General features: G+C 45.8%; 2 protein-coding genes across 6 annotated transcripts in view; one reads left to right on the top strand and one right to left on the bottom strand.

The window, feature by feature from the left end:
* Positions 1-3,988: 3,988 nt before the first annotated feature.
* AHSA2P (activator of HSP90 ATPase homolog 2) lies at positions 3,989-19,276 on the top strand. The gene is given in 9 exon segments (XM_063594929.1): positions 3,989-4,371; positions 5,551-5,741; positions 7,889-7,974; positions 11,679-11,793; positions 12,839-12,927; positions 13,626-13,742; positions 14,577-14,628; positions 14,748-14,816; positions 14,819-19,276. Coding segments are annotated over 9 exon segments (1,080 nt in total). The 5' UTR covers positions 3,989-4,105; the 3' UTR covers positions 14,914-19,276.
* The window catches only part of USP34 (ubiquitin specific peptidase 34), a 283,346-nt gene continuing 277,342 nt past the window's right edge, over positions 15,581-21,584 (bottom strand). For 4 of the 5 annotated variants that reach the window (XM_034953216.3, XM_034953217.3, XM_055108352.2 and 1 more), the window contains 5 exons: positions 20,966-21,045; positions 18,593-18,733; positions 18,346-18,489; positions 17,026-17,185; positions 15,581-16,819 (listed from right to left, as the gene is read on the bottom strand). In XM_034953216.3, the coding sequence (XP_034809107.1) occupies positions 16,212-16,819; positions 17,026-17,185; positions 18,346-18,489; positions 18,593-18,733; positions 20,966-21,045 (1,133 nt within the window). In that variant the 3' untranslated portion in view covers positions 15,581-16,211. Of the gene's footprint in view, positions 16,820-17,025; positions 17,186-18,273; positions 18,490-18,592; positions 18,734-20,965; positions 21,046-21,584 lie in introns of those variants that run through there. The other variant, XM_063594927.1, reaches the window with a different exon arrangement.

Below are 21,584 nucleotides of genomic sequence, written 5' to 3'. Positions count from 1 at the left end.
CGGGAGGCTGAGGTGGGAGAATTGCTTGAACCAGGGAGGCAGAGGCTGCAGTAAGCTGAGATTGTGCCACTGCACCCCAGCCTGGGCAACAGAGCAAGACCCCATCTCAAAAAAAAAATTGGTACAAAAAACAAACTACAACAGCCTGGGCAATATAGGGAACTCTGTCTCGACAAAAAATAAAAATAAAATAAGCCTGACATGGTGGTGCATGCCTTTAGTCCCAGCTACTAGGGAAAAACAGGCCTGACGTGGTGGCTCACACCTGTAATCCCAGCACTTTGGGTGGCTGAGGCGGGCAGATCACCTGAGGCCAGGAGTTCGAGACCCAGCCTGGCCAAAATGGTGAAACCCCATCTCTACTAAAAATACAAAAAAATTAGTGGGGTGTGGTGTTGCACTCCTGTAATCCTAGCTACTCAGGAGGCTGAGGCAGGGGAATTGCTTGAACCTGGGAGGCAGAGGTTGCAATGAGCTGAGATTGCGCTACTGCACTCCAGCCTGGGTGACAGAGGGAGACTCCATCTCAAAAAAAACAAAAACACAAACTACTACCAACAACAAAACATCCTATTACTTTATGCAAGTTCTGAGATTATACTATTCTTGATTTCAGTGGTTTAAAACTTGCTGTCCATGTGTGGAATATGACAGTACAGACTGCTACAACATCATCCACACAGCTGCAGTATACATTTGTGACATGTCTAAGGGGCTCTGAGAGAAAAAGCAGATTCATTTGATTCAGAGGCCTCGCCCATTGTCATGTGGATGTTCCATAAATGTCTGTGGAATGATTGGGAGTATAAGTGATAAAATATTTTAGAATGTGGAACTATTGCCAAATGGGGTGTACGGACACCCTCTGCTGGGAGGCATGTCGCTGTGGGCTGGGACCATCCCACTGAGAGGAGGAAAAGGAACTTAGACAAATGGAAGGATTAGATAGATAAGACAAGCAGCTGGGGAAGAACATGAGTCAAGGCAAAGAGGTGAGGATGTGTATTGGGTTTGGTTCACACCAGTTGGCTGTCGCTGAATGTGGGTGTAGAGGAGAGTTGAGAGGCAACAGTGAAGTGTGGTGAGAAGTCAAAGTGAGGTTCACTTAGGATCCCAGGCTAAGGGTATAAAGTGGGAAATGGATCCAAGCTATGTGGACTGTTGGGGGAAGGTGCCTACGGATATATTCAGAGTCTCTAAATTTTTTATCTTTCACCTGATAATACTAAATTTAAAAAAAATTTCATTTTGGTAAAAGATATATGACATAAAACTTGCCACCTTAACCATTTATTTTATTTTATTTTTTGAGACAGGGTCTCACTCTGTTGCCTAGGCTGGAGCGCAGTGGTGCGATCAGGGCTCATTGCAGCCTTGACCTCCGGGGCTTAAGCAATCCTCCCACCTCAGTCACCAGAGGAACTAGGACTACAGGCACATGCCACCATGCCCAGCTAACTTTCGTATTTTTTGTTGAGACGGGATTTCACCATGTTGCCCAGGCTGGTCTCGAACTCCTGAGCTCAAGAAATCCACCCACCTTGGCCTCCCAAAGTGCTGGGATTACAGGTGTGAGCCACCATGCCAGGCTTCATCTTAGCCATTTTTAAGTGTACAGTTCAATAGTGTTTTAAGTACATTCACATTGCAGTACAATTGTCACCACAGTTTTGTAGAAGTTCCAATAGAGGAAAATGATGGGAAAATTGGCCATCAATACCTATAATCATATAGGCACATGGAATTCCAGAAAGCCATCCGGATCACGACTGTAACGTGAACAGCAGCACAGTCAACAAAGAGCATCTGGCACTAAACGTCCATTTGACTTTTATTGGTTCTGTGCTTTTTTGTATTTGATTTGTAAATTTCTTTTCTTTCTTTTTTTTTTTTTTTTTTTTTTTTTTGAGACGGAGTCTCGCTGTCACCCAGGCTGGAGTGCAGCGGCGCGATCTCGGCACACTGCAAGCTCCGCCTGCCGGGTTCACACCATTCTCCTGCCTAAGCCTCCCGAGTAGCTGGGACTACAGGCGCCCGCCACCATGACCAGCTAATTTTTTGTATTTTTAGTAGCGATGGGGTTTCACTGTGTTAGCCAGGATGGTCTCGATCTCCTGACCTCGTGATCTGCCAGCCTTGGCCTCCCAAAGTGCTGGGATTACAGGCGTGAGCCACCGCACCTGGCCTGTAAATTTCTTTTAGTTTTAAAGTTAGATGAAAGCTTTTAGGTTAGGGAGTTGATATCCGTCTTTGCGTTTCTACATGTTTTTAAGTGACACTATAATATACATAATCTTAGGCAATAATGGAAGAAGTCCATGAGAGCTTTCCTCCAGGAGTAAGTTATTGAGGATTAGCAACTAGGAGGTGGTAAATGGAGATGGCTCCAGTGATGATTCAGATTTGAAGGATGTGGACCTGGAATAGAAGGTGGCAGAATGTAATGAGAAGATGAAGAAAGATTAAGGCACATCACTTCCTGGTTAGATGTGGGAGGAGCGAGAGGAGGGCGCAAAGATGGCTCCTGAGTTTGGATACCTGCCAGACAGTCAGGAATAGGAGAGTCCAGGGAAGTAACTAGTTAGGGCAAAAAGATTAGGCAGGTTGGCCGGGCGCGGTGACTCACGCTTGTAATCCTAACACTTTGGGAGGCCGAGGTGGGCGGATCACGAGGTCAGGAGTTTGAGACCAGCCTGGCCAACATGTTGAAACCCCGTCTCAACTAAAGATACAAAAAAATTTAGCCAGGCGTGGTGGCATGTGCCTGTAATCCCAGCTACTCGGGAGGCTGAGGCAGGAGAATCACTTGAACCTGGGAGGTGGAGGTTGCAGTGAGCTGAGATCGTGCCATTGCACTCCAGCCTGGGTGACAGGGCGAGACTCTGTCTCAAAAAAAAAAAAAAAAAAAAGAGATTAGGCAGCTTTTAGCTCTGTTAAATTTGAAGTACTGACTACAGATTCAACTGAAGATGCTCCACGGACAGTGAAGCTGTAGGGCTCCATGTGTCTATCTCCTAAGCTATGGCTCCAGAGAAAAAGTTGAGCAGTTTTTTCTCAATGCCTGTTGGTGTTTCACTTGCAAAGGTGGGATCAAACTTGCCACTTTACCTCTTTAATTAGCTGTTGGTCCAGGGACTTTCTTCAAATGACTACCTCAAACAGGACACATCACCCAAAAGCCAAAAGGGAAAAGCTTGATAAAGCTTGGACTACTTAAAAAATTTTTTTTGTTGTTTAGGAAAAAAATATATATATACACACACACACACACACACACACACACACAAAGTCCAAACCCCAACAGTAAACTAGGAAGGCCTTCTTTTTTTTTTTTTTTTTTTTTGAGACGGAGTCTCGCTCTTTCGCCCAGGCTGGACATGCGTTTGCAATCACATTCTTTCGTTCTCTCTAAAGGATTATTACGTGAATAAAATGGAAATACTCCTGCAGTAACATGGAACTAGTTGGAAAGGTGCCGGGAAGGCGAGAGGGCGAGAGACTGCGTCGCGGAAAAAACCGCAGCGCGGCAACTGGGCGCAGACTCGCTCTTAGGCGAAATCCGCAAACGGTGTGACGTGTGCGCGCTGTGGCCCCAAAGGCCGGTCTTACAGCGACCTGGGCGTTCGAGGTCGTGTCCTCGAGGGCTATAGGGAGCCTGCCGAGGCCACCTGACGGCCGTGTCGCGTCTGCACTGCCGGTTGGACTCTCAGGCACCCGCTACTCAGCGCCCTGCTTCCCGGCGCCGGGAACCACGAGCCCGCCAGCACCGCGGAACCTGCAGCGCCCTCCGCCCTTCGCAGGCGGCCCAGGCAGCCCCGTCCCGCCCTAGCGTTAGGAGACGCGCAGGGGAACCCCGGCGGCCGCAGCCCCTCCCCGCCCGCGCGTCCCCGCGCGTCCCCGCGCGACCCGCCTCCCAGATCCCGGCTGGGGCTCCCGGGCGCGCAGCGGCGGGGCGGGGCGGGGCGGGGCGGGGCCGGGGGCGGGGCCTTCTGGCAGTTTCTGGGAGCTGCGAACGCGCCGCCCCGGGGCTCGGCGGCCGGAAACGCTGGCTTCGGAGCCTTAGGCGCCGCGGCCTTTCCTTGTTTTCCGCCCAGTCCGCGCCGCCATGGCCAAGTGGGGCCAGGGGAACCCCCACTGGATCGTGGAGGAGCGGGAGGACGGGACCAACGTGAACAACTGGCGCTGGCGCAGCCGGCGGCGGCCTCCTTCCGGGATCTGGGGAGGGCCGGGCCGCGGGAGCCGGGGCTGCCCTGGGGTCTGTGCGGGGCCGCGGGGCCAGGGGGTCAGGGGGCCGCCCCCCCTCCTCAGCTGCTGGACGCAGGGTTCGGCCTTCGCCTCTCGGCTCGGGAGAGTCCTTGAGTACGGAGACCGGTGAGGAGGGTTGCAGCTGCCTCTCTTTGAAAGTTGGGTTGGGCCCCAAGAGTGACTTCCGACAGACCTTTCCACTCCCACCGTCTGTGGCCTGAGGGCCTTCCCTTCTCCTCCCGCCCACTCCTCTGGATGTTTCGGGGAGTTAGAAGGGAGCTGGATTGAGAGACTGTGTTAGGGGCAGGGGTATGAAACGTAGTGGAAAGGGCAGAAATTTGGATCTCAGTTCGCGCCCACCCCGCAGGCGCCTCCCGCGAGCCGGGCCCTCTGTGAGTGAGACAAGCTCCCCTTCCTTTACGCGCCTCACCTGGCGCGTGGGGAGAGGTCGGCAGCCCTCCGCCGCAGAACCTCCGGAAGGTATGTCCTCTGCCCTGCGCCTCTGGCCGGGGCTGTGGTCCCTCCAGGCCGTCGAGGGGATGCCGAGGCCGGTCCCCAGAGGAGCATGACTTGGTTGGTCCGGAGGAGCTCTGAGGGCATGGGCAATCTTGGCTCGCTGCAACCTCAGCTTCCAGAGTTCAAGCGAGTCTCCTGCTTCAGCCTCATGAGTAGCTGGGACTACAGGTGCGTGCCACTACGTCCGTCTGATGTTTGTATTTTTAGTAGAGACAGGGTTTCACCGTGTTGGTCAGGCTGCTCTCGAACTCCAGATCTCGTGATCCGCCCACCTGGGCCTACTAAAGTGCTGGGATTACAGGCGTGAGCTAGATCTGACTTTCTAGTGTCTTAGCCTTGGCCCGATGGACATGTCATTTCTCTCAGCTCGTTTCTGTACCCTAAAGTGAGAATATTACCTGGGAAGATTACATTAGACGATGTATATGCGAAGACACTTGATAGCTGGTATTGTCATGATTCTGATTATTTCACTACTGCTACTTTCCATGTGGCCTAGGCTTTGCCTATTTCCAGTGGGCGAGCTAGCTAGATCCTCCTCCCTTAAATAAGCCAGTGTTTTTAAGACAGAATACTACTTGCATAGTGGACAATAATATCTTAAAGAACTGAGCAGGATGAAAAGAATTTGGTAGAAAGCAGGTTTGAGGAGCACATTGGAGGTTGGCAGGTTTCGAGGCTGCTTGAGAGGACTTGGGCCGATCTGGGCTGGGCTTGGACGTGACCCTGGCACCCAGGCAGGTGGATCCCAGCTGGGGCTTCCATTCACGACTTTCTGGTCCCTGGCAGGACAGAGCGGGATGCCACCAGCTGGTCCAAAGGGAAGTTCCAGGAGCTCCTGGTGGGCATCGCTGTGGAGAATGACTCTGGCCGCGGCGAGATCAACGAGTTGAAGCAGGTGGAAGGGGCGGCTTCGTGCAGCAGCCGCAAAGGAAAGCTGATTTTCTTCTATCAGTGGAACATCAAACTGGGCTGGAAAGGTAACAGGGGCCTCAGGGTACTAGTGGGGCTGGGGACAAAGTGCGTTCATCATTCAGCGAATGTTTTTACAGCCCCTGCTATGGGCCTGGCACACTGACTGGCTCCTGAATCAGCGTTAGTAGATCCTGACACTCTGGCCACACTTGAGTTCCGTGGGCCAAGAAGGATGGGGGTTTCCCTTCTCGCAGCACTCGCAGCTGCTTAGAGCTCATTGCTGTCAGCTGGGCCCTCTTCTACCAGGCCCTTGTGAACACGAGTCTCCCGGCATTGCTGCCTGGAGCACTCTTCCCCCAGGTAGCTGCCTGCCTCCTTCAGGTCTTTGTCCTGAGTAAATCCATCTCTGTGCATCCTTGGAGACTCCTGCCTTGTGCCATCTTTCTTCCCTACTTTATTTTTCCCCAAGGCACTGAAACTTGCTTTACAAAACTAGCTTACTGTCCTGCTCCCTCTTTCTGTCATTCAGTAGGGTAGGGATTTTTTTTTAAAACGGCTTTTTTGAGACATAATTCACTCATTTAGTGTGTATAATTTATTGGTTTTCGGTATAGTCACAGAGTTGTGCAGCCATCACTACAATCAATTTAGGAACATTTCACCACCCCAAAACAAAACCCTGGACCCATGAGCAGTCACTCTTGTTGCCCTCCTCTTCCCCAGTCCCTGGTGTCTGCTCACCCGTTTTCTCTGGATTGGCCTCTGAACATTTCACATAGATGAATCATTTAGGATGTGTTTTTTGGTGTCTGCCTTCTTTTACTTCATAATGTGTTCAATGGTCATCCGTGTTGTGTCAGGTAGCAGCACTTTATTCTTTTTTATAGCTGATGAATATTCCACGGGTGCATATACTGCATTCTGTTTCTCCATTTATCAGTTGCCGGGCATTTTGGGTGTGTCCACTTTTGGGGTCTGTGGGTTCAGTTCTCCAATGGTGCCTCGATCCTGGCTGAGCAGACAGCGTGTGCGCACTCAGTCCTTGTTGAGGGAGCCAAGTCTGTGGCGATGCAGGGAAGGGGAAGAGGAGGAGTTAGGGTTTGAGCCTCAGCCCAGGAGTCAGCTCCTATCTGGAGTGTGTGCCCCAGAGCAGTCCAGTGAGTTGGCCTCGAGCCTCTGCCCTGCTGGCTGCCTTTCTCACAGACGAGGGTGTTCAGCCCTTCCCCCTTCGCCTCAGAACAGGCTCAGAACTCCTCTGGCTGGGAGTTTGCCTCTCTTGCAGCCCCCTGTGTCTGCTGCTGTCTGGATCATAGCAGTCTGGCTCCCTGCCCACTCCCCCAGCACCGAGCCCTAAGGCCTGAGGAACCTTGTGGGCCTTGTGTCTTTTCCATCTCCCTTGGCTCCTTTGCAAGGATAAGACCCAGCCACTGCCAGGCAGCAGCCAGAGGACGGGCTGTTAGGGCTTGTCCTAACACCTCCCAGCTGCTCTCCTCCAGCAGCAAGTCTCTAGGGTGGCAGCTGGGACCCACTGGGGAGGAGGCAACACTCTAGTCCTGAGAGAAGTCTACCTGCCTGGTATCCCCCACACAATGTCCCCAAGCCAGAGCCTCCCTCCCCTCCGTGGTCAGAACGTACTGTCCCTTTCTGTCCTTCTATCGCTTTTGTGACTGCTTCTCCCCTTCAGGGTACTCCTTTGTCCTGCTTTGCCCAGGCAAAGAGTACCCTGGGACAAGAAGAGGAATATGGGTGCACTTGCCCCACACTCCTCTCAGGACGGCGGGCTGCTGACTCCTCATGCCCTCTCCTTGGCCATGGCCTGCCTGACCTTTCTTCCGTGGCTGCTCAGGGGGCCCTGGAGTGGTGGAACCCTGTGAGGGCAGCTGAGCTATTCAGTGAGGTAGGGCAGTTTTTCATAAAATCAATTTTTTTTTCGTTTTTGAGGCAAGGCTCACTGCAGCCTTGACCTCCCAGCAATCCTCCCACCTCAGCCTTCCAAGTAACTGGGACCTCAGGTGTGCGCCACCATGCCCAGATAATTTTATTTTGTAGAGACAGTGTCTCCCTGTGTTGCCCAGGATGGTCTTTAAACTCCTGGGCTCAATCCATCCTCACCACAGCCTTTCAAAGTGCTGAGATTATAGGCATGTGCCACAGTGCCTGGCCCAGTTGTTACTTTGTATTATAATTGAAGAACCCATTTTGCTCATTTTAGGCATCGTTAAAGAATCTGGAGTGAAGCACAAGGGATTGATTGAAATACCCAATCTTTCTGAGGAAAATGAAGTAGATGACACTGAGGTATGTGATCAAGTTTCTATTTCTTTTGTTCTTTTTTCAGTCAAGCTTCTGCTACAGACATTGGGCATTTCGAATAGTGTTGATCAGACTGTGTGGTTCCTGTGTGGTAGTTCGGGTGCCTTGTGGAGGGCCTGTTTGCCGAGAAGGATTGCCGTACTGTGGGGGCAGCGTGTTGTGTGGAGCTGGAGTGGTACAGGAAAGAGAGTAAGCCCCAGGAAGCCCTGAGCTCCCCCGAGGACCAGGCAAGGGGCCTGGGCAGCTGGCTGCACCCTCCTTAGCCTCCTCATCTGTGAAAAGGGGTTAATTTCTCTTCCAGGGGTGTTGTCACGTTAGATGTGACAGTGTGTGCACTGTAAACTGCTCAGGCAGCTTGCATGGCTTTTTTTTTTTTTTTTTTTAATTGATCATTCTTGGGTGTTTCTCGCAGAGGGGGATTTGGCAGGGTCACAGGACAATAGTGGAGGGAAGGTCAGCAGATAAACAAGTGAACAAAGGTCTCTGGTTTTCCTAGGCAGAGGACCCTGCGGCCTTCCGCAGTGTTTGTGTCCCTGGGTGCTTGAGATTAGGGAGTGGTGATGACTCTTAAGGAGCATACTGCCTTCAAGCATCTGTTTAACAAAGCACATCTTGCACCGCCCTTAATCCATTCAACCCTGAGTGGATACAGCACATGTTTCAGAGAGCACAGGGTTGGGGGTAAGGTCACAGATCAACAGGATCCCAAGGCAGAAGAATTTTTCTTAGTACAGAACAAAATGAAAAGTTTCCCATGTCTACCTCTTTCTACACAGACACGGCAACCATCCGATTTCTCAATCTTTTCCCCACCTTTCCCCCCTTTCTATTCCACAAAACAGCCATTGTCATCATGGCCCGTTCTCAATGAGCTGTTGGGTACACCTCCCAGACGGGGTGGTGGCCGGGCAGAGGAGCTCCTCACTTCCCAGTAGGGGCGGCCGGGCAGAGGCACCCCTCACCTCCCGGATGGGGCGGCTGGCCGGGTGGGGGGCTGACCCCCCCACCTCCCTCCCGGATGGGGCGGCTGGCCGGGCGGGGGGGCTGACCCCCCCCACCTCCCTCCCGGACGTGGTGGCTGCCGGGTGGAGACGGTCCTCACTTCCCAGACGGGGTGGCTGCTGGGCGAAGGGGCTCCTCACTTCTCAGACGGGGCGGTTGCCAGGCAGAGGGTCTCCTCACTTTTCAGACGGGGCGGCCGGGCAGAGACGCTCCTCACATCACGGACGGGGCGGCAGGGCAGAGGTGCTCCCCACATCTCAGACGATGGGCGGCTGGGCAGAGACGCTCCTCACTTCCCAGATGGGATGGCGGCCGGGAAGTGGCGCTCCTCACTTCCTAGATGAGATGGCGGCCGGGCAGAGACGCTCCTCACTTTCCAGACTGGGCAGCCAGGCAGAGGGGCTCCTCACATCCCAGACGATGGGCGGCTGGGCAGAGACGCTCCTCACTTCCCAGACGGGGTGGCGGCGGCTGGGCAGAGGCTGCAATCTCAGCACTTTGGGAGGCCAAGGCAGGCTGCTGGGAGGTGGAGGTTGTAGCGAGCCGAGTTCACGCCACTGCACTCCAGCCTGGGCACCATTGAGCACTGAGTGAACGAGACTCCGTCTGCAATCCTGGCACCTCGGGAGGCCGAGGCTGGCGGATCACTCGCGGTTAGGAGCTGGAGACCAGCCCGGCCAACACAGCGAAACCCCGTCTCCACCAAAAAAATACGAAAACCAGTCAGGCGTGGTGGTGCACGCCTGCAATCGCAATCGCAGGCACTCGGCAGGCTGAGGCAGGAGAATCAGGCAGGGAGGTTGCAGTGAGCCGAGATGGCAGCAGTACCGTCCAGCTTCGGCTCGGCATCAGAGGGAGACCGTGGAAAGAGAGGGAGAGGGAGACCGTGGAAAGAGGGGAGAGGGAGAGGGAGAGCGCATGGCTTGATGAATGTGACTCTCTCTCTTCTCCTGCACCTTTGCCGTTTCCCTTTAATGGTGAAAAGTCTCAGCCTTTAGCTGCTCTCTCTCCCTTGGTTATGCCTCACGGTTTTTTGTAAACTACCCAGTTAGTACGTGTTGCTTTTGTGGCTCTCTTGGTTCTCTTGGGAGACAGAGCCTTGTGTAACTCCCATGCTTGGCTTCAAGTTAGTGCCCTCTTTTGGCTGAAAGCTGGGTTTTGGGGGTGAGACCATTTGTACAGCCGCTATATTTTTCAAACGAGGATAGTCTGACAAGGATTTTTTTTTATTTGTGAACGTATTTAACATGAAGGCTTTCCAAGATAGGCTGACTCCTGCCCAGCAGTATGTCTTATGGCACGAAGATTATGCAGTGCCACAGGCTGGGGGCTGTCCCAGACCTCTGTCTTCAGTTATGTGGTTCCTCTGCTCAGGGCCTGAGATTCCACTTTGTTATATTCAGATCCATCAGCTGAGAAATTTTTCAACAGAATGTTTAACTGGTTTTTAAGATTTAATCTCTCAGTAGCATTACGGAACAAACTTTAGATTCAAACTGGGGCCCAAGATCAGGCCCACCTCAACTGAAGCATCGGGACACTAAATTTTTTCAAATCGACACCTTTTTCTTCTGGGAATACTAGAGACATCCCCAAAGCCCTCTGTTGCTTCCTTCTCCCTTGGTCTCCCCCTTCTTCCCTCTCTTCTTCCTTCCCTCTGCCTGTCTTCTACCCTTCTCCCTTTCCCAATTTTCCTCTCTGCCAAAAAAGTATATAATCCAAGGCTGGGTTGTATGGGAACTTGATTTCCCTAATTAACGGTGGCTTTTGGGTTCTGTACCAGCACTGTTCCATGTAAATATAATGCAAGCCACATGTGCAGTGTAAGTTTTACTAGTAGCCGTACTTAAAAAGTTAAAGCAGTGGCTGGGCATGGTGGCTCACACTTGTGATTCCAGCACTTTGGGAGGCCAAGGTACGAGGCTCACTTGAGCCCAGGAGTTCGAGGCTGCAGTGAGCCATGGTCATGCTACTGAACTCCAGTCTAGGCAACAGGGAGACCCTTAAAAAAAAGTTAAAGCCAGGTGTAGTGGCATATGCCTATAATCCCAGCTGCTTGGGAGGTTGAGGGGAAGGATTGTTTGAGCCCAGGAGTTTGGGTCTAGCCTCTGCAACATAAGGAGATGCAAGCTCTTAAAAAAAAAAAAAAAAAAAAAAAGATAAACAGGTGAAATTAATTTTAATAATATATTTTATTTAACCCAGTATATATAAAAAAGATTTTAGCATGTAATTAATATAAAAATTATGAGGTATTTTACATTCATTTTTGGTAGTAAGTCTTTGGAGTCTGGCACGTATTATTTCACACAGCACATCTTGATTCAGGCCAGCCATATTTCAGGTTCTCAGTAGCCACATGTGACTAGTGGCTACCATACTGGACAGTGCATTTCTAGACCCCATGAAAGCCATGGACCACATCAGCAATAGGATTTATATACATACACATGCACAACTTAGTATGCAAATTAAGGAGTTTACATTCTATGAAGTCCATGCAAGATTTGGCCCCCAACCCTGTCATGGACCCTGGATTAAAAACCCTTAAAATCCTGCCCTATCACCTCTCTTATATCCACTTCTTTCCTTCCTCCACTGCCATAGTTCTCTCATCCATACAGCCCAATGTTGTAAGAATACATCAAACCAGATCTTTCTTTGGTTTCTATTTTTCTGATTTGTAGGTCAATGTGAGTAAAAAGAAAGGAGATGGGGTTATACTGAAGGATCTTATGAAAACTGCAGGCACTGCCAAGGTCAGGGAGGCCCTTGGAGATTACCTGAAGGCACTTAAGACGGGTAAAGAAGGCATCCCTTGTGAACCAGAGGGTCCCTTTTCTATTTACCCAAGTTATACTCTACATTGTGGTCAGAGGCTCCAGAAGCAAGTTTATACTTCAGAATAAATTGTAGTCTGGAAGTTGAGAGCTAGTCATTGTTAAGACCATAATTAGTGATCATTAGTATTGTACACAGCATGAACCATTTTGCGTACAGAACTGTTAATTGTAGTTTTCTGGAATGAAAATCAGTTGTTCGTGTAATTACTTGTTTAATGTCTGACTTCCTTGCTAGACTATAAGCTCCATGAGGGCATGGAAGGTGTCTGTCTTGTTCACTGCTGTATCTCCAGCATCTAGCACAATGCCTGGCACATAGTAGGTGCTTAATAAATCTTTGTTGGATGAATGAATGAATGGATGAAAGTGACTGCAGGTATTACAGGTGTAATTGAGAAATACCTAGATAATATCCGCATTGCATGGAAGTGAGGTTATTGTCGTCTTCCCTAAATTAGAGAAGTGAGGCAGGCAAGATGGCCAGCAGTGCCTTATCTCTGTACCTCGTTCTTGGACCCTACCACCTGAGTATCTAGGTGTTGGCATAGATGGGTTTGGGGTTGTCACTTTTCCCATGAGAGCGCACATATAGCTGGCTCACAGGCTTTTGAATACTGTGAAGACAAGCTTTGTGAGGCAGTGGTCACCCTCACGTGAGAAATTGTCTGTTTTGACAGTAGGTTAGAGCCACAAAGCTATTAGTAGTTAATCATATAAAACTTAGCTGTTTGGAAAAGAACTTTGGAAAATTTTGCTGCTTTAGCAAAAACTTGATAAAAGTGAGGCATTTGAAAAAGCATTTGTTGCTGTGGAACTCACATTGTTAATCATCAGTAGTTTTATATGTAAAAACTTGGAATGGTCTTGAAATTCTCAAAATGTTATAGGAATTATTTTTATAAATGTTTTATTTTCTTACATGCTGTTTTGGGTTTTCTACCTTACTCTTTGTGCTTAAAAGGAGAAAGGTCCTTATTAAAACCACTTCCCTTGTTTCTTTATAGAATTTACAACGGGAATGATTTTACCAACGAAAGCTATGGCAACCCAGGAATTGACTGTCAAAAGAAAACTGAGTGGGAATACCCTGCAGGTATGAGCTCTGTTGGCCAAAATGTAGGGAAGGGGTAAAGGAAGTGTTTGAGTCAGGGCTCCGAATGGCTGTGTTGATGGAGAACTGAGGACAGCGAGGGCCTTCTTCCCCCTTTGAGTCTCCCGTGAGTCCTCTAAGATCTCCCATTTTGTTGTGCAAATGATAAAATGAGACTTTGATTCTTGATGGAAGGGATTGTTACAGACACGCCTTTCTATGGGATAAATACCTGACTCAAGAGTGTCCTAAGGGCAGTGTTCTTTGGTAGGCCACAGAACCAGATGACTTTCAAGATTCACATAGCATAATAAAAGAAACTTCTTTGCTCACTTTTGGATTGGGAGTTTAGATCCGTTCTTGGAATGGGTGTTCTGTGTGTAATGGACACCCTTTAGCTTTAGGTGCAGTTGTCTTTCACCTGCTCACAGCTGTATCTGGAAGTCCAGCTAGGATGGAGGGGTATTCAGTCATAACCTGGGAACAGAGCTGAAGAGCTGTAGGAACAGTGAGCTCTGGTTCCAAAGTAAAGACCAAGACTGGTGGTGCTAAAAAGGCTTTTCATGCTGCTTTTATGTGTGTCTGGAATAGGCAGTATGGAATTTGGGACATTTGATGTTTTATTGAGAAGACTATTATAATCCAAGCAGCTTTCTCTCTTGTTATGCTAATCATTCCCTGGAACCTCTTCCCTTCTCCAGGTTCAGGCCTCATCTCCAGTGGCACTGGGTGTAAGGATTCCCACTGTGGCTCTTCACATGATGGAACTGTTTGACACAACTGTAGAGCAGCTGTATAGCATCTTCACTGTAAAGGATGTAAGTAACTCCCTAAGCTAGCATGTTAAGTGCTGACATTGGGAGAAAATACATTACAAAGAACAGGAGCTGGTTTTTGGTTTTCCTTGTGGCTGTGTTTTTGATTGAAGGGATGTGGGATGGTGGTGACAGAAGTCTGAGCATAGTTTCTGAATAATTGGAGGGGAGATGGGCATTCTTTGGGACTATGTCCGCATTACATTGAGTTTTCTCCCTCTAGGAAGAGAGAGTTTGTGTTTTATTTTCTGTAAGTAAAAGCTACATGTTTAGGATTTTTAAACCATAGTAATTGTTATATTTTGTATTTCATAATTATATTATGTGTTAGTGTGTACTGGAATAACATGTTTTATTTGGTTAGTTGGTGCAAAAGTTTTCTAAATCTACTGCTGTATTAGAAACTGAAAAGGGAGGGAAATTCCAGATGTTTGATGGGAACATCACTGGTGAATATCTAGGATTGGTAAGTAGACTCAAGGTTGAAGAAGTAAGGTGGGATTAACTCTTAATATTACTTTTTGTATATGCTGTTTTTAGCACCGAAATCATGAGGGTCTGTGTTGCCTCAACCTTAACAGCAGCCCTCTGTTCTGGTTACTATTACTGTACTTAAAACATTATTATATATTCCTGCTGTCCTTGATGTTACTGCTGTTCTGAGACATTTTGGCAATAAAGACAATTATCAGTGGTGCTGATGTATAAACTGGAAGAAGGACTGTATGTTGTTCATTGATTCTTCTAGTACTTAGGAGTTTCAATGAAAGGATTTTTCTGTGTTGTATTATGGGAAGTCTTAAAAGATTTTCAGTGGAATTTCCCCTCTCTTTTCAGTTAACAAAGAAGAAGATCATCATGAAATGGAGATGTAGGAACTGGCCAGAAGGTATGTTACTAATTACTGCCCTTCATATTAAAGGTCCCAAAACACTACGGCTAGGTTTTTCGTATGGATAAATTTTCCTTTTCATAATGCGGTAATAAGGTTCCTATTTTTTTTCTTAGAACACTATGCCATGGTTGCACTGAATTTTGTGCCTACTCTAGGGCAAACAGAATTACAATTGAAGGAGTTCCTATCTGTAAAGAAGAGAACATGAAATTCTGTTGGCAGAAGCAGCATTTTGAAGAAATAAAAGGTTTACTGCAGCTGACCCCCCTAAATGGTTGAATTAAAATTTATTATAAGGCATTACTTTTTGTAAGCGGAAAAAGTGTGACATTTACCTCTTCCCTATCTTTTGTTTAAAAGGACTGTCTTTATTTTATATTGGATGAAATCTATGAACATATATACAATGTAAAGCATTGTTTGACTGTTTATTATAACTAGACACTGCATTGATTTAAAAGTAGCAAACAACCTGAAATTAAGTATTAACCTGACCTTCCATCGATATTCCTCTGGAAATAGGTAAGTCCTGAGTGCAGATAGTTGATGTTTCCCAAGCTGAAGCTTGTCCTATAGCAAGCTTGCTTGCAGCTGTACTTTTAGTTCAAGATGACAAAAAATAAATGGCATGTTGACACTATTCCTTTATTTTACTTTAGGGTTTTTAAGGTGTGTAGATCTTAGGTCGTAAAACAGTGGTATATTGCATTCAAAAGCATGTTGAGGTGAGGGCAAATTGGCTGTGTTTTGCTCCACATCTCCCTGCTGTGGTTTTGCACTTCGGTGTGGAGAGGATTGAGAAGTCTGTGGGGACACATTAGTTCTGTGGACTGCTGGTAACACTTCCAGTGAAACAGCATATAATGGATAAATGTTTGTTTCCCCCTCTTTCACGGTTTTCTCACTACTTTCACCTGAGAAGACTGAAGCAACGTATGTAAACAAATGAAAAGTCATCACAATCAGTTTAATTAAGTGCACAGAATAGCAATCAGTCATGTCAATAAAAATAAAACAATTATTTTTACATCAAGTGTGCTTTATTTCCTCCACAGGTATTCTGTTAAATAAAGCACCATTTATATACTGCCAGGCCACAGCTAAAGAGGATTCTTTACAGAATCAAATTTCTTGTGGTTGTTCCGTATACAAGTAAACTTAATTTTGATAATAAGAACCACAGCGATCGGAGGCAATCTGCCTCTATAAGGTACAAAACTGGCACAGAGGACACCATATCATACACAGTAAAAATGCTGTAAGTTTAAATTACATTGTACAGGGCTAGGCAACCCTGTTCTTCCCAGACAGCCATATTAAATGAAAGCCACTAAAGTGAACTCTTAATTACATAAAACATATCCATTATCTGATTGCCCTTTAGGAAGTATACTGAAGATGCAAGTTTTTTTCATCTGGAGTTCTGCCTGACCAAGAATTAAGCCTATAAATCTATCTTGCCATTCAAGCAGAGAGCACTGGACAAACTGAAGCACAAAAACAAATAAGCAAAACTTATACAAACAGCATGGGGGTTGGGGGTGAGGGACTTAAAAGTAGACATGCTACACCTAATGTCAAGAAGCAGCTTGGTTTCCTTTGCCAGATATCCTTGTGACGACATGGATTGTAGATTCAATGGTCCTACACAGGGTATCTAAAATGTCATGTTGCTGCATATGACTAAAGAGTCCTCTGGAATGGCCACAACTGAGAGATAAAGCAACCTCAGGGTCCTGGGAGGGCAAAGCTTGGCCATCACAGCTTCTCAAGTCAGCTAAGTCAGACAGAACTGCAGAGATAGAAGTAGAAGGGAACTCAGATTCTTCCTCAGCTAGGGTAGAATCCTTGGAACAGTGGAGGTCTTTAAATTCTTTACAATCGTCATATCTACCATTGTTGGACTGTTCTTCTGCATGCTGTGACCTGATACTTGACATGTCTTCTGAAAACGAAGATGGAACTTCCATTCGGTATTCTTTAACGGAACTATTTTCAGGGGAAGGAAGATCTTGCTCAGTTCCTGGATCAATAATTGAGGAGTCTCTGGTCTCATTGTCAGAAGTGCTCGTTGGGGTCAGGACCTCCCTGGTTTCTGTTTTCATGTCACTGATGCAGCTGTCTACAGTGTGCTCCTCATCACTGCTAACACGCCGCCTTTTAATGGGAGTTGCTCCTTCATCATCTGTGAAAACACATGCCAAAAGGGAAACTTCTCTGAAAGTCATTAAGATCACGTTAGGGTTAGGGGGGGATGTGGGAAGTTAATTTTGTTTCTAGCATTTATATTTAGGAGGTTCAGCTGAACACACAACTATTAAACCAGTTACACCAAGTGTATTACTCCCTCCGCCCACCCTAAAGGTAATGATAGTAGTCCATAAAGCTAACCTTTAGTTTTTCTTTCTTTGGCTTCTTGCTCTTGGAGTGAGTTTCTCTGTTGCAGACAAGTCCTGCATTTGCTTAAAAGCTCTTGCAGAGTTGGAATTAGAGCTGGGTTTAACTGTTTGGGAGTGTGTACTGACAGGAGCAAAGCGAGTGCCCTCAGGTCCTACAAAAACCCAGATAGGAACATTTCAAATTCTAAAGCCAACACTTTGATGCAGTTGTTTACAGTTAATTGCAGATGTTTATTTTCCCAGGAATCCATTCTTTCCTAAGAATACCCTGGTTTCTCTGGGATTCTTAGAATGATAAAACCAGAAAGCCAGTGTTAAGATACTACAGCATTTCATTAGTTGTTTTTTTTTTTTTTTTGAGATGGAGTCTTGTTCTTTGGCAAGGCTGGAGTGCAGTGGTGTAATCTCGGCTCGCTGCAACCTCCACCACCCGGGTTCAAGCGATTCCCCTCCCTCAGCCTCCCAGGGAGCTGGGACTACAGGCACCTGCCACCACGCCTGGCTTAATTTTTTCTATTTTAGTAGAGACAGGGTTTCACCATGTTGGCCAGAATGGTCTCAATCTCCTGACCTCGTTATCCACCGGCCTCGACCTCCCAAAATGCTGGGATTGCAGGCATGAGCCACTGTGCCCAGCCTCATTAGTTCTTAAAGTCACTAATAGCATTATTTTATGCCCACGAACCAGTAAGTCAGACCAAAGCCTGAAATAGTGTTTTCTGAAAAATGGAAAAGGAAATATAAGAATTTTAAAAACAAACCTTGAAATCAGTTTCTCAAGTTAAATTCTGATGGATGTCACAAATAGTAAGGTCTTCCTTACTGAGCTCTGTCATCTGTTCTGGCTTTTATGCATACTGTGATTTGGGAGGCTGCTGCTCAACATTCTAGCCCATTTCCAGAGTGTTCCATTATTCTAGGACATGGCTGTGATGGGAGTCTGCACAAGGCAACTAATGCTCTAGATTTAACTGCCTTTTTAAATCAGTAGATCATTAATTGTTTCAGTTACATAGGAGCCATAGGCAGTAATAGAAACATCACAAGTAATGTTTCCAAAAATATACCCAAGTAGAGATAAGACCACTAAGATGTTCCCTTTATTACCTTTCAGCATTTAATGATACCAGCTTGTAGCTTCCAAGGTGATAAGGCATAGTGAACGTGTATTTAAAATTTGTTTTTTTGTCGTACATGGCTTAAGAGTTTGAATCAGTAAGTTAAAGTTACGAGAGTAAAATCATATGAAGGCCACACAGTTAACTGAAGGACAGCTTAAAAGTGTGTGCCGCCGCCTCTGCATAGTTCTTACCCCATTTAAAGAAGCACTTGCTTTGGAAATTTCAACTCGGTTGGAGAAATCAGACTGTAGGTTCTGATACTGGCTTATCAAGTTTGTAATAAGAGTGCTGATCAAATTGGCACAGTTTGCTTCAGAAAACACTTGACTTTGAACCTGAAAAAGAAGATTTAAAAAAATCTCCAAAAGACCAGCATAATGAAACCACAAGCATTAACTAATTGGAAATGACACACTGAGTTTCCAAAGTACTACGTACCTTTAGAAGGAAATGTGTCATGAACGTGTAGACAATGTTGTTGTTTAAAAAAGTTCTTTCATCCATTAGGATACATTTAATATATTCTGCGAAAACAGGATCTTCACACAAAAGCTTGATGCAGTTTTTTGACATAGCAGACTAAAGTGGGGAGAAGATGGTTGAGCACTTACAGTTGAGCACGGAAAAAACTTACACGGAAAAAACTTACACAGAAAAAACATACACTTGTGTATGATGGAATCTGAAGCCACTGAAAATCCTACTTGAAAAGCCATGTCTAACTCACCTATTGAATTTAGTTAACAGCAACTATTTTTCATACAGTAAAATGTTACTAATTTAGATTATGGGAGTGCTGGGGGAAGACACTGATGCCGAAACTGAACAAATGTTTTAAAAGAAATGCAGGTTTATTATCCAGCACTGAGAGAGTTAACAAGGACTGGAAAAATAAGGCTAACAAAGAATAGGATGTGAATGTTTTCAAGGGCCAAATTAATGTATTTATAGGTAACCAGAGCATATGTTGCAAAAAGACACATTTTAAGAATCAAAATCAATTCTCCAAAAATTTTTAAACTTTACTGTATATTCTCGCTAGCAACAGTAATTCTGTAAATACCTTTTCCCCCCATAAACACTGCAAAGGTAAACAATAAATCTTCTTTCCTAATTATCTCACACAGAATCGGTGGTCTCAATATTTGGAAATTTTACTAAAATTTGGTTTTCCTGTTTTCAAATAGTCATGGCTCTTACACACAAGTAGTATGTCTTTAAGCAGATACACTCCATAGATTTAAATGTGCATTTTAATAATTTATATGGAAAAAAGCAATATATTTTTTAAATAGGACAAAATTTAGATTATATATATATGCATATGTGTGTATCTTATTAGAGTAAGCAGCTGTCATAAGTAAATTACTCAAGGTCAGTCAAGAAATTAGGATTCATGTAGGACCAAGACCCAGGTCTTGAGATCCTTAACACTAGGAAAAACCTGCCTTGGTCTACCAGTCACAGCCTGTGCCTCTGCCTCTGTTTCTTGCTCAGGATGGCTGCTTCTATAGCACTGGAAGCTTTGGAGGCCTTATATGGTTAGGCTTTGTTTTAAGGGAAATTTGGGGGCACAGTGAGTTCTGTCTGTGAAAGAAGTCAAGCGAAGGGAGTCCTGCGATGCAGAAGTAGAGAAGGCAATAGGGAGCAATAGGTAGTGGGAGAGTACAGAAACCAAGAAACTACCCAAATCAGGAAGAATGAAAAAGAACAGCAGTAGCGGTGGAGAGGGAAAACGAGATCTCCAATTGACTGAACAGAACACTCAGCTCAAAAATCAACTCATAAAGTCATTTTCTGAATGCCTACTGTATGCTAAGCCAAGTGAGCTAAGATCAGTGTATACTAGCCTCTGAAAGATTTCTACTGTAGAGAACAAAGTGGCATTTCTTGAGGGGATGGAGATGACTCTGGTAAGGTCTCTACACTTGAGTTCTGTTTTGGAAAAGTAGAGAAACCACCAGTAGAGTACAGGATGGCAAACATCTAGGAGAATCCAGAGCACACTACAGCCTGGTAGGAGGCTGAACCAGACTCAAAATACTTCAGGAAAGCATGATGTGGGTCAAGGGTTGCACCTAAGGAAGGTGAATAAATTCATCTCTTCCAATGGGGTAGAGCAGATGCAACCAGGCAGTACAATCAACAGTTTTTTCAGGGACTGAAAGGTAGTGGGGATCCTTTATGCCTGATCCAAGGAATGAGCCAAACATTAGTACCTCCTCCTCTTCCCAATTCTGCCTTTGTAACTTAACAAGCATTATTTATGCAGCCACTTAATTTTAAGGAGTTGGCTCTTAGACACTTAAGGTAGGAACAGTAATCTTTCCTGTTTTCAAGGAGATCGCTGTAAGAAAACAAGTGCATCAGACCCCTGAAAAACTACACATTATGAAAAGCTAAAGGACAGACTGCTGACAGGGTTTCTGCTAGAGGTTTTGGAATGGTGGAAAAGAGGTAGAGACAGGGAGGTGAAGGAGAGGAAGAAGTGGCAAGTGCCTTTTCCCCCACTATCTCCCTGTTTTGGATTTTCCCCACAACTGTTGATACACATCTATAAATGAGAAATTCAATTATAACCAGCTTATTTAAAATATCCTCTATGATAGAAATCTACTTAAGTTAAAAAATGAAAGGGAAACTAGATGCCTAATATGTAATAGCTAGTATTTTCATTCATTCATATTTTACCTATCAAGATTCTAAAATGTCCCCACTTTTCAGCAAGTCTTCAACCCATTGTTCCTAAAATTATTGACCACTTGGTCAGATAAGATTAAAGACCAATCATCTAAAACTCATTTTCTTTACCTGAGTCTGGCATAGCTCAGTCCAAAGTTTGGGGAACAGTGCAAGATGAAGTGGCAAACCTTCATAGGCAACTAGGACACCTAATATTTGAAAAGAAATCAGAATAGGTTATAATTATAAATTATACTAGTGAGATACTCAACTCTGCAGGTACAATATTACAGCTATTTCTAGTCATAACTGCATATTTTCTATATTTTAAAGTACATAAAGGGGAAAAATTCATTCCAATGTTTAGTGAAATATCTTAGAATGTGGTACTTTGAATTTATTTATATCCTATACCTCATTCCTGAAGGATATGGGACTTAAATCAACTCTTCTTTTTTGAGTATTAGAACTTTATCTGGGAAAAGAAAAAGTTATTGCAAGTGGCTCCAAATCTTTCTTGGATTAAGGTACCACTCTGCCTATTAAATAATTTTCATAGGGTGGCTAGACTGCAGGAGGGAGGAGGGGAAAGGTTAAAAAAAAAAAAAAAGATGTGGAGAATTAAACATATCTTTCCTCTTTTACCTTCTTTCTTCAAAGATAGAATGACCTTTGTGGTACATTTAAGTAAATGCGGCCCTTAACACCAGTTTCTTGGCTTGTTCCCAGGATCTTCTGAGTGGACCGC

The sequence above is a fragment of the Pan paniscus genome, chromosome 12 (assembly GCF_029289425.2).
Source record: "Pan paniscus chromosome 12, NHGRI_mPanPan1-v2.0_pri, whole genome shotgun sequence".
NCBI lineage: Eukaryota > Metazoa > Chordata > Mammalia > Primates > Hominidae > Pan > Pan paniscus.
This window is presented reverse-complemented; position numbering and strand designations above follow the sequence as displayed.